The sequence below is a fragment of the Vanacampus margaritifer genome, chromosome 14, assembly GCF_051991255.1.
Source record: "Vanacampus margaritifer isolate UIUO_Vmar chromosome 14, RoL_Vmar_1.0, whole genome shotgun sequence".
Classification (NCBI taxonomy): Eukaryota; Metazoa; Chordata; class Actinopteri; order Syngnathiformes; family Syngnathidae; genus Vanacampus; species Vanacampus margaritifer.
The window spans coordinates 3,017,425-3,030,320 of NC_135445.1; the positions used below are offsets into that span (position 1 = coordinate 3,017,425).

Below are 12,896 nucleotides of genomic sequence, written 5' to 3' on the forward strand. Positions count from 1 at the left end.
ACTGCACCCCTTTCCCGCTCGTCCCCCTAAACCCCCACCCGTAGGGTATAAAAGATGCACGGACGCCTGAAGAGAGCCCTTCCCCATCTCGAAGACGACGAAACGGAACCATGGCACCAGCAGGGACAAAGAAGGTACAACCAAGCATCAAGTATGCGTGATTTGTGATGTTAAGATTTTTCAGGTCTGTATTTTCCTCGAGCGTTATTTTACTTTTACTCCCTACATGTGAAAAATCGGTTTCTGCACTTTCTTCTCCTTACTTTTGTCAAAATAGGCTGGTTACTTTTTTCATCCTTGGCGAATATAGCGAGACAATAAAAAAAAATAAAAAAATAAAATAAACAGAGAGTAAGTCAACCAACCTTGATTGAGCGGCAGAAAAAATTATGGACAGCATCGACTTGGACAACCGCGTTGCTTCTTTTGCCATCCTAAAAAACACCACAAAAAAGATATCTGTCAAATCTGAAACAAAACACGTTTACTAGTAAACTACATTCTTTCAGTCATCATTAGCTAATATAGCATTTTTGCTTACACAAGATAGCAACAACAAAGCTATGTGTACATGTTGCTTTGATAGCATATGAATAAATACAATATGTATTCATTTGGGGAAATATGGTGTTTACTGTAAGGCCTCTATTTATTTGAAGAACTACAGTATATGCTCTATGTCCTCTGTTTCCTCAAATATATTTATTTGAGGAAATGAATACAATATTTTCCCAAATTAATACAGATATACTGCATATCCCAAAAATTTACATTTTATACACTGCATTTCCTCAAATAAATAAGGTACAATACTTTATATGAACTCATTTGTTCCCGTTTTAAATGTTTTAAGTGTCCCAAAGACGTATTTATATGTTTTTTATGTGTGTGTTTTTTAATGCTAGAGCATACAGAAGGCTTTGATGCAGCCTCTCAACTGCAAAGTATGGTTGAAGAAATGGTAGTTATTACACAAACGGCCAGCAGGTGGCAGCAGAGCAAAGGAGATCAACCAGGGCCATGCTGAAAAAAAAACCCCTCAATTCTAAATAGATTTGTGAATAATGATGAAACTTAGTTATATTCTAATAATGGTTGGTTAATGCTAATTGCTGCAAAACGGAAACAGATAGAAATATATATATTTTTTCATACTTTTTTTCCTGATGAAAGAGGAGACTTTAATCTTTCTTTTGGTAGGTTCCATGTTGTTATAGCAATAGAACACAATATTCTATGGGCCTTACAAAATCAGTCAAAATCCAGTAAAACAGACGGTAATGAAGGGGATTGCTTCTGTGAAAATGGCTGGGAGTGAATGAGTTAAGGATATTCAGGATATACCGTATTTATTGGAGGAAAATACGCTAAGTGCCATATCCAAGTCCGTTTAATGCGAACCTTTTTTTTTAAGCATCTAAATTCGCTAAATATACGTATTGAATCTGTACTACTTTTACCAGGTTTTTGTTTTTAAACAAGTACCGATACTTCTACTTAGTTTGCGAGTACTTTTATCACCTCTGATGCCACCTTTGTGACAAACGGCTATCCAGGGCATCCTGGAGCGACTGGACGCCGGCGAGGTGGTCATCGGCGATGGCGGCTTCGTCTTCGCCCTGGAGAAGCGAGGCTACGTCAAGGCGGGGCCGTGGACGCCCGAAGCCGCCGCCGAGCACCCTGAAGCGGGTATGCGGTTCCTATGGAAAGCCGTTGGAGCATTTAGTAGTAGAAGAAACAGTCGTGCTACTAATGAGCTAATTTGTCAAACTGGAGAAGATTAAGAGCGTCACTAGTGCATGGACCTGAAGATGGAAAACAAATATTGAACATTATCGTGTTTTGTCTTGATCGCTATCTCGTGTGCTTTCAGTGCGGCAGCTGCACAGGGAGTTCCTCAGGGCTGGATCCAACGTCATGCAGACTTTTACCTTCTACGCCAGCGACGACAAGCTGGAAAACAGGGGCAACACCCAGAGCTTCACCGTGAGTGCCGATTCTCTTAGCACGATTGATATTGATTAGACGAGCGCTCGGTCTCCACCCGAGTCTTCCACGAGAAACCAAAATAAAGTAGTTGAGCCTCCACAGGATCGTCATCTCAACTGACCCGCTGGCTCCTCTTACCGCCGCCGCTCCGTTTATATCCGCAGCTGCCGGCAAATCATGTAAGATAAACCCACTCCTGCGCTACCTCTCTCCCGCCTGCAGGGGCAGCAAATCAACGAAGCGGCGTGCGACCTGGCGAGACAGGTGGCCGACGAGGGCGACGCCCTGGTGGCGGGCGGCGTGTCCCAGACGCCCTCGTACCTCAGCTGCAAGAGTCAGGATGACGTCAAGGCCATCTTCAAGAAGCAGTTGGACGTCTTTGTGCGCAAGAATGTCGACTTCTTGATCGCTGAGGTATTGAAACGCAAACTGAATGCCAAACCTCAATGAAACGCCTCCAGGCTGTCATAACCTTTATCAGGTCATTTGATTCCAATCACATGTTGGACTGCTGTCACTTTTTGCAGTACTTTGAGCATGTGGAGGAGGCGGAGTGGGCGGTGCAGGTCCTGAAAAGCACCGGCAAGCCAGTGGCAGCCACACTGTGCATCGGACCCGAGGGGGATCTGAACGGCGTCAGCCCGGGAGAGTGCGCCGTCCGCCTCGTCAAAGCCGGTACGAAAACATTCCGTGTGAAAAGTCGGACATCAGTTTTCAAGCCCAACTTTTCCCTCCCGGGCCGCAGGTGCGGAAATCGTGGGCGTCAACTGCCACTTTGACCCAGCCACCTGCGTGCGCACGGTGGCCATGATGAAGGCGGGCGTGGAGAAGGCCGGCCTGAAAGCGCACTACATGAGCCAGCCGCTCGCCTATCACACGCCCGACTGCAACAAACAGGGATTCATTGACCTGCCAGAGTTCCCCTTCAGTACGTAGCGGTTCATCAGTCCTCACCTACTCACACAATTAACTTAAAAAAATAAAAATAAAAATCCTAAATATTACAAGGATAAATTTGGATTTGTGGGGAAGAAAGACATAACGCAAGGATAAAGCCAAATTGATTTGAGGGGAAAAGGGACACTATTACAAGATTTCAGCTGAAAATTTTAAAACAAAAAGAAACAAATAAGAGAGTGATGTTTTATTTATTTAGAGAACACAAATTTGAATATCATTAGAATTTTAAGAAGTTGGAATTTTGGGGATGAAATAAAAGTGTAATACAAAAATTGAGCTAGATTTTTTTAGGAGAAATTGTACAAGAATAAATGTATTTGGTATAAGAAAAGAATGATTAATATTACCAGAATTAGGTTGGATTTATTTGAAGAAAAAAGGGTAATATGAGAATAAATTTGGATTTATTATTTTTTTAGGAAAAAAATGTAATTTACAATAAAGCTGGATCTTTTTTTAAATGCATTATACTGTGAGAATAAAGCTGTATTCATGTATTTAGAGAACTTGGAGTTGGAATTTATTTGTAAAAAAAAAAAATACAAGAAAAACCTAGTGGTATTTATTTTTAGAAAAAAAAATATGATGTTGAAGTTGAATTTTTTAAAAAGTATTATTTTAAAAAAAAATCCATTAAAAGAGTTGTAATATTACAAGAATAAAGTGGGGTTTTTTTTAAGTGTAATATTTCAAGAATAAAGTTGACATTTTTAGAAAAAATGCTCAATATGACATTAAATTTGGATTTATTTGTGAAAAAACAAAGCATTATATTACACAAATAAAGTAGGAAGTTTAAAACCTAATACGTTTTTAGAAAATATTATTTAAAAAAATGGACATTGAGTGCCAATGGGACCTCACTGTTTCTCGTTCCAAAGCTGACCGGGTACGACTTGCAGCACCTTGACAAACTGCCCCCCCCTGACAGGTCTGGAGCCGAGAATCCTAACCCGCTGGGACATGCAGAAGTATGCTCGGGAAGCGTACGCCGTCGGCATCCGCTACATCGGCGGCTGCTGCGGGTTCGAGCCCTACCACGTGCGCGCCCTGGCCGAGGAGCTGGCGCCCGAGAGGGGCTTCCTGCCGGCGGGCAGCGACAAGCACGGCCTGTGGGGCAGCGGCCTGGAGATGCACACTAAGCCCTGGTGCAGAGCCAGGTACGATAATGCAGCACCGTGTATCAAAACTACACGACTACGCTTGCCGTAAAATATTGATCACTGGTTGATACACCAGATCAAATATCGATATTGTCGCTGTCAGGTTTAATTTGCGTTAAAAGCAATTGTCCCCCACCTTAACGTCTTTGCTTCAGGGCCCGCCGAGACTACTGGGAGAAGCTGAAGCCGGCGTCGGGTCGGCCCATGTGTCCTTCTATGTCCACGCCAGACAGCTGGGGGGTCACCAAAGGTCACGCGGACCTCATGCAGCAGAAGGAAGCCACCAGCAAGGAGCAGCTCCAGGATCTGTTCCACAAGGCCAACAAAGGCCAGTGAGAAGCGATCACGTGCGGAAATGTCATTTTTACAACAACAATATTAAATATATACAAAACCTTCATTTTCATGTTCCTCTTTGTCACAACTCATGACGCCGACCTAAAATGCACCTGCTAAGGAAAACAATGCTGACCTCTAGTGGACAGTTTATTACCATGACTGTACATCCAGGTACATATCTAGTACTGTACCTTGACTGACCAGGTACTATTTCTTTGATGTTGCTGTCTGGATACAATTGATAATGTATTATTTGAGTACCTTAGCTGACTCGGTACTGTAATTCCTTGCTGGGCCAGGTTCGAAATCAAGGACACTATTGGCTAGCCAAAAACAACAAACTCATAGTGGTCACAATTTCTTTTAAGAATTGTATTATTCATATATTAATTTGATTTATTTTTCAGTATGTTATACTATCCATCCATCCATTTTCTGAACTGCTTAGCTCCACTAATGATTATGAGATCCATAACTTAAGTTACACAACGTGTATCTTCAATTATCGGTTTATTTAAAGGTCATACAAACGGTTCACAGCCACTTCGTGTTAAAACGTCCCTTTTGTCTCGTTCCATCCTCGCCAGGCAGCATGAAAGAAAAGCTTTGTTTACCATGTATTTCGAACCTCATTGCTTGCCGTAGGATGTATTGAGCTCGTTAGCCACGCCCCCGCCGTCCCGCAGTCCCATCGGCGTGATGCCATCATGGGTTTTCCCACGTGCAGATGTTTACGCTCCTCGAGATCATTGAGAAATCAAGCAAGAGACAACATAAGACACAAATGGACGCACCACTCTTTCACTAAATAAACATATTAATTTAATCTTAATTTGAAATGTACTGTTCTCTGTGTAGTCCCTGAACCCGGCAGCCCTCCTCCAGATTTAACATGCACGCGCTCGCCTTAGACTTGACCAACATCATTTTTTAGTACCTTGACAGAATTAGGTACCACTTAATTTCTAATACCCAAGTGTTTACTAATTTCTAGTGTCTCGACTACCAGCTATTATTAACATATTTGGCTAACCGAAGTTACTTTCAAGTACGTTGACTAAGCCAGTAGCCAGGTACTATTTTTTAGTATGTTGACTTACTTGGCTATCCACGTACCCTTGGCTGAGTAGACACTATTTTTAGTCCCTTGGCTGACCATGTAATAATGTCAAGCAACTTCAATTGACCAGACAGTACGTTTAGTACCTAGGCTGACAAGTACTAGTTGGGCTGTCGACTAACTAGGTGCCATTTGTGATAGCTACATGTATAATTTTCTTGTTGGCTCCTGAACGCAGCAGCCCTCCCCCGGATTTGTCGTGCACGCGCTCGGCTTGTAAACACAAGCTCACACGTGACGGTGTTGGAAGCTGAGCTGAGCTGATTCGTCGACGTCGTCGTCACGGACACAACAAAAGAAAACTAACGAGAAAAGGTTCGAAAATAGCCAAGTGGACTGAGCCGAGCAGAAGCCAAGACGAGCGGGCCGGGGGGTGTCATGACAGCCGACTGGACGTACGTCGCTCGGGCCTGCCTTCGTTCCGGGCCGCCGTTAGCTCGCGTGCCGGGCGGATCGAGCCGAGAGCCTTTGTTTCGGCCGCTCGTTTCGTGCTAATCGGCTTGCTAGCGTGTTTCTAATTGCACTTTACCAGCTATTTAGCATTTAGCACTTAGCTTCGACAGCCTCAACCCCCACCTCGCGGTAACCGTCCGCCTGTTGTCCAGCTTAGGCTTCGATGTCCTTCACCATGGAGGACAACTTGGAGTCCGGCTGGGTGTCCGTCCGGCCCAAAGCGTTCGATGAAAAAGAACGACACAAATTTGCCTTTATCGTGGCCTGGAACGACATCGAAGGAAAGTTCGCCATAACCTGCCACGACCGGACGGTACAGAAGCGGACCACCTTCTTCGACCCGCTCCTCGACTGGAGCCCGGCCACGGATGACAGGCAGCCCGGCACGGCGTCGACGCAAGACGGCGGTCGCCCGGCGAAAGTTCGGCCGAAGGGAAAAGTTGACAGTTGGGATTTAGTGTCACCCAAGGTCAACGACACGGAGTTTGTGGACCCCGCGGGGGCGCCGCTCCCCCCCGCGGATGACCCCGAGGCTGGCGGCCGCCAAGACTTCAGCTGGGCTGGCCTCTTCTCGTTCCAGGAGCTGCGGGCGGCTCACCACCAGCTGTGCGCCGTCAACGCCGAGCTGGAGCCATGTCTGCCGGCCTTCCCGGAAGAGCCGTCCGGCGTGTGGTCGGTCCTGTTCGGCGTCTCGGCCGCGTCGTCGTCGGAGCGGGAGACGGAGGCGCTGTGCTACCAGCTGCAGGTCTACCTGGGTCATGCGCTGGATACCTGCGGCTGGAAGATCTTCTCGCAGGTGCTGTTCACCGACAGCGACGACACGGAGGAGTACTACGAGAGTCTGAGCGAACTGCGGAGGAAAGGCTACGAGGACGGACTGGACCGAGCCAAGAGGCGCTTACAGGAGGTCAGGACACACATTTGTCGTGGTTCAAATCAACAGTTAAGTTAATGCTGTTATCGCTATCAATCCTAGTACCTTTACTCACTTGGTACTAGTTTCTCGTACCTTGGCTGACTGACCACTATATGCAGTACATTGCCCAATCAGATACTACTTGGCTGACAATGAATTAGGTACTAATTTCTAGTACCATTACTGACCGTGTCCTAATTCATTTTTTTAAACCATTTTCTAGTACCTTGACGTACTAATTTCTAGTGTCTTGAATGACTTTAGTTACTCGGTTGGTTGTCGGGCAACTACTTTCTAGGACCAGTCAGCCATGGTACTCGTACGACTACCACCCCAAGTTCAGCTGGTCAAAGACTACTTTACTTTTCTACGAGAAGTATTGCCTTGGCTGATATAGCATATTATTTTCTACTACCTTAGTTTACTGGTAGTATTCCTCGATAAAATTCCCCGGAACAGTTTAAAGTACGTTGACCAACTTGATGTCTACTAGTACTATAGTTGAGTGCTTACTATTTCTATCACCTTGGCTGACCTTGTCGGTATCAAGTACCTTGGGCGACGATATCGAGTACCCTGACCAGGTACTATTTTTATTACCTTGGCTACCGTGGCCAATCGGGTGCTCGTTCTAGTTCCTTCGTTGACCAGGTACTAATTTCTATTGGTTGACTAGTTCTAGTTGTTGGGGCAGTTTTGTTTAGACTCCACAGTCTCGACTTTGCTGCAGAACTCCCTGCCTTTTATAAGTCTTCCCTTGCATAAAACCAGTGTCCTCGCCATTCATGGTCATCATCTATGACGTTTATTTCAACATGTTTGTTTTTAGCGTGAGCACTTTACACCAACGATCCCCACAGAGATGTGCACTTTTTCCAATTGTTCCCAAATCTCCTCCTCCTTCCTTTTTATCCCACCGCCGCGACCTCCCCCGAGCGCCGTCACCTCCCATCTGTCGCCGCACTTCCCCACGCATGTAACCCGATCCGGCCCCGGGGCCACGCATCAGGTCGCTGTTGGAAGGGTGTTACCGGAGTCAAAAGACAACAATTAGAGCTCGAGTTACAGCAGCTGTCAGGGGTCCTCCCAGGAAGCGACGCATGGCACATGCGAGCGACGGACTCGGTACGACTCCCTTTTCGAGAATCGACTCTTTCCTGGAAAGGGTCAACGATGTTCTTACCAAAGAAATGCACCCCTTTGTCTTCTCTAGGGAGTAGCTGGGGTCAAACATGCAACTGGTTTGTGTTGCTAGTGCAGTCTTTTCTGCGCATCCATCCTAAAAAATAAATCAAAATAAAGTCCATTATTCACTGATAGTTGCCTGATCTTTTAAGACCTACAGAGTATCGTGTTACTGAATCTACCAGGAAAAAAAAAATGTTTCTAGCGCTTTTTTTTTTGTGGTTGTAATCAGAAATAGAAGATTATGATTTAAAATGTACTGTACAGGGGTTCCCAGCGTTCTCAGATTTCTGCAGCCGTGGTTTCACCTTAGAGCTCCTGACGAAAATATTAATCACGATTATTTTTGGTAGGAATTGAAATCACGATTAGGACGGCCATTTATTTTCTGGTACAAAACAAGAAAATGTTTGAATGTAAAATAATATTTGAAACACTATAATTATGCAAGTTCATTGGATGTAACTAAATTTATTCAATTAGTTATTTTCACATAAAAAATCCAAATGTATACATTTAAACAACTCAAATCAAAATTTGTATTAAATAATTTTGGGGATGATTATGCTGATTTTGTAATTGTGAAATGTAATTGAAATTTGTGTAATTGAATTTAAATTAATTGTAGTAATTTAAAAAAAAAATACTGTTTGGTGGGGGAGGGGCAGTTGTTGGAGATTTATTTGGAATTTATTTTTTATTTTTTTAATATTTAGTTAAAAGTAGAATTTTTTGTTTTCCTCTAAATTTTACATTTAATTTAGAGACTCTTTTTTTTTTTCTTGGTGAAAAAAATATCACAATACACTCAAAGTAAAAACGTATAACTTGGTAGATTATTTCCAGTCATCTTGTCGATTTCAATTGAAGGATTTAAAAGTCATACATTTCCTCCTGTTGTTGTTGTAGCTAAGACCTGCCCATTGACTCAATCACATGCTTAAAATATAGAAAATATTTGCTAAAATAAGCACACGGGTGGTGTTACTTGACTAAATGAGGTATTTTCCATTAAGCACTCCACCCTTTCCATTTACAAATATTTGAAGTGATGCGCCCAAAAAATACTGCCTCGACTCAGAATGTCAGTGACGCCGCTTTGAAATCTCAGACGTGTTTGTTCGCGGTGATCACCGTGTGACACCTGGCGAGGCAAACACTTGACGCACGCCAGGCGCGACCGTCAAATATTGACCACAGGGCAGACATGATAACTTGCTGAACGGCGGCGTGTGTGTGGTTAGCAAGTCTGTCTGCGGGTTTGAATGCTCCGTTTGCATCTTCAAAGCGGATGTTCTCAGAGGGAAGTGGCAACGGAGCGCAGAATGTCACACGCGCACATCGGCAGGTTGCGACGGGGATAGAGAGACCGGAAGAGTCACAGAGAGGCATAGAAAGGGGGCGTCCTTGGACATTTTGGGGATTTTTCAAATCTTCCAATCTTTTTTTCTTTGTTCCAAGACCCACACGTAACGATAGATGTTCTGTTTTTGCCAACCGAAACAAACCTTGGCAAACGGGGCGTGTTGTTTACGCAGAGAGGGGAGGGGGAAAAAAAGTGCTCTAGCGAGACTGAGCGGCAGCGCCGGTTCTGCGCAAACTGGTAGAGTGGGTCGTTGATGATCGGTTTGCCGCTGCTGTGGCGGCCCGAACGTGGTCTGTAATTACACGCAGCGCCGTTGCTGCTAAATTCAGCACGGAAGAGCTTCTTGGAAGCCTGGAATGCGCAAAATGAGGCAAGGCCTGGACTCCATTTTGTTTTTCTTGGCTTCAAACCATTGGACGAGTTAATAAAAAGGGAAAATGTACCTTTTACGAGGGTAAAAGTTGTACCGTTTGAGGGGATGTCCACTGTGGAGTCAGAGAAGGTCTCCAACAAAAAACTTGGTTTGTACTAGTTGCTCACATAAAAGATATCTGTGAGTATTAAATATGTTCTATGCAGCCCCACTAGTTTAAATATGGTATTCTGGTTAATATTGTGTTAGTGGAATATTGAGTTCAGCAGCAAAATCAATCTCGGGGCGGCCATTTTGCCACTTGCTGCCGACTGTCAATGACATCAATTTTGCTCAGGTCTCAGGAAAACAACCAATCATAGCGCTGAGCTTCAGAAAACAGGTGAGTTGTGATTGGTTGCTGCCTGAGCAACATTGACGTCATCTTCAGACAACAGCAAGTGGCAAAATGGCCGCCCCCTGAGATGGTTAAAAACAGCTGGGTTTGGCTTCATTACTCATATTCCACAAATGTAATATTAATCAGAATGTCATGTTTAGTCTAGTGTGGTCACATATAACATATTATTGTCAATAAATGTTTAAAGTTGACTTCCACTTTAAAGGTGAATAATTACCATAACATCTATGCTAATTTCCATTAGCTTGTCAATGGGGTTTCATGTTATACGTTAGCATTAAGCTAGCAGACTTTCGATAGACAAAATGATAGTTTGGTTAAATATTTTATCATTTTCAATTCCTGGCAGTGGCAAGGTGGGTGAGTTGGCACATCTGCCTTACAGGTTTGAGGTTACAGGTTCAAATCCGGGGTGTGGCCTCACGATGCTTGTGTGGGTTTTCTCTAGCTGCATCGGCTTCTCCCACTTTCCAAAAACGTGCTTCTCAGGTTCAGTCTAAATTGTCCTTAGGTGTGATTTTGAATGTGAGTGGTTGTTTGTCTGTACGTGCCCTGTGATTGGCCGGCGACCAGTCCAGGGTGCACTGTAACCCCGCCTTTCTCGCTCAAAGTTAGCCAGGACAGGCTAGGTAGCCCCCACGATAAACTCAGAGTTGACGACGGCGACGGTTGTTTCAACACCGAGTGACCGTCCTCGTCCCGACTGTCCGGTATGCCCTTTTACGCACACACAGACACACACGGGGCAAGTGGTTGCCATGGGGATGGCGCAGGGCCGTAAACAGTAGCAGCAGTGTTACCTCGCCTGAATGGTTCACTTTGTGAGACCCTCAGCCCGGCCCGCTGCTCATAAAAGTGCCTCTCTTCCATGATTATAATATATGCGCTTTTTTAAAAATAACACTTTATTATTATGACCATAACATACGCAAACTGGCTGAATTTGAAACGTCGCTCCAATCCCAATCATAAAATCCAAGCCTCGCTAATCTGGGATTAAAGGGAATCTGCGGCCGGAGCTCTTAGGGCAGCTCAACAGCAGAATGTAGTGCAGTAGTAGTGTTCAATGGATGCCTCAGTGGAAGTCGGAGAGGCACAAATCTTTACGTTGTACAGTATTGGTTGTCACTTGACACGCCGCCTTGTTCCGCTATGAGAAAAGCATTTTAGCCTACACTTTTTATGAGCAGCCACTATAAATGGTAACATTTACCTTAAAAAAAAAAAATATATATATATATATATTTTTTTTTTAAGCGTAAATGTAAAACCCAGATGATATCTCAATGTCTTAACGTGTCGCGTTCTGCCGGCAGGCGCTGGACAAGCACCGGGCCCTGGACAGCATGGTGGAGCTGCTGCAGGTCTACGGGGAGGAGGACGAGGCGTACGGCCAGATGCTGGAGGCCGCCACGCAGCTCTACAACTACCTGCTGCAGCCTTTCAGGGACATGAGGGAGCTCGCCATGCTCAGACGGCAGCAGATTAAGGTGACACACACGCTACAAACACACACACACACACACACGCGGATCCAAAGGCCATCTGTTTTAGGGCTTAGTAGCGGCTACGGCTAACTACTGGAGTTTGTCCCGGAGCAAAGCACGTAAAGCCAAATAAAGTTTTTTTTTTAAAAATGTCTCTTTTTGATCAAAACTGGAATATTTTAATAAAATAAAGAAATGAAAGGTATGGTTAAACATTTTTCACTGTAAGATTAAAAAAAAAAAAAATCTATAAAATGTTAGCGCATTAACAGTATAAAAATGATGAGATGGCAAAACTGAGTGACATCCATTAACTCATTCACTGCCATCGACGGCTATAGACGTCAAAAATTCATTTGAACTATTTCTATTAGTTTAACATTTTTCCCACTTTTGTTAACAAGAGTATGAATACCTAGAATTTATTTTTTAATTGTATTAGAACAAATATAAAATTTGTGATTAATCGTGAGTTAACTAGTGCAGTCATGCGATTAACTACGATTAAAAATTGTAATCACCTGACGCCCTAATTTTTAATAATCTTTTCTTTAAAAAAAAGATTTAAAAAAATAAATAAAGAAAAAAGTATTAAAAATTAGGGGCATCGGGTGATTAAAATTTGTAATCGTAATTAGTCGCATTACTTCACTAGTTAACTCACGATTAATCCCAAATTTTATATCTGTTCTAAATGTAAAAAAAAAAAAAATTCTAGGCTTTCATTCTCTTGTTAACAAAAATGGGAAAAAAATGTTAAACTAATAGAAATAGTTCAAATTAATTTCTGAGGTTTATTGCTGTCAATGGCAGTAAATAGGTTCAGCAAAACAATAAGACATTCCACCTTTTGACAGCACGCGTGGTGGAAAAAACAAACAAAGAAAAAGCAAAGTGCTCCCAGAATGACTTCTACAAAGTACGTCTTCAGTTTTTCACATTATAGGATGTCTGCTGCAGCTGCTTATCTCGGCCTCGTGGACGCAGTCAACTAAGCAAAAATAAACACACTCGCGTCTTGTCGTCTTCCAGCGCCAGATAAGAGAGACGCCATGTTTCCTAGCTAGCGATGCGTCTGCGTTTCGTCGCTAGCCGCCATGAAGCACAAGTGTGAGAGAAACAAAAGTGACGTCAAAAGCCAGCTG

At 43.7% G+C, this 12,896-nt stretch overlaps 2 protein-coding genes and 1 long non-coding RNA gene across 5 annotated transcripts in view; 2 read left to right on the plus strand and 1 right to left on the minus strand.

Annotated features, from left to right (window-relative positions):
• bhmt (betaine-homocysteine methyltransferase) lies at positions 1-4,512 on the plus strand. The gene is made up of 8 exons (XM_077542520.1): positions 1-134; positions 1,557-1,689; positions 1,874-1,986; positions 2,212-2,403; positions 2,517-2,664; positions 2,735-2,917; positions 3,881-4,109; positions 4,268-4,512. Exons 1-8 carry the CDS (start codon positions 111-113, stop codon positions 4,446-4,448), a joined length of 1,203 nt encoding a protein of 400 aa, XP_077398646.1. The 5' UTR covers positions 1-110; the 3' UTR covers positions 4,449-4,512.
• The window catches only part of LOC144034017 (uncharacterized), a 16,944-nt gene continuing 4,099 nt past the window's right edge, over positions 52-12,896 (minus strand). For 2 of the 3 annotated variants that reach the window (XR_013288124.1, XR_013288123.1), the window contains 4 exons: positions 5,080-8,219; positions 4,249-4,418; positions 1,522-1,700; positions 52-434 (listed from right to left, as the gene is read on the minus strand). This is a non-coding gene — a long non-coding RNA (uncharacterized LOC144034017). The remainder of the gene's footprint in view (positions 435-1,521; positions 1,701-4,248; positions 4,419-5,079; positions 8,220-12,896) is intronic. The other variant, XR_013288125.1, reaches the window with a different exon arrangement.
• Positions 6,188-12,896, plus strand: part of jmy (junction mediating and regulatory protein, p53 cofactor) — a 12,942-nt gene continuing 6,233 nt past the window's right edge. Inside the window, exons 1-2 of the mRNA XM_077542517.1 lie at positions 6,188-6,931; positions 11,581-11,754. Coding sequence (XP_077398643.1) covers positions 6,188-6,931; positions 11,581-11,754 — 918 coding nt within the window. The remainder of the gene's footprint in view (positions 6,932-11,580; positions 11,755-12,896) is intronic.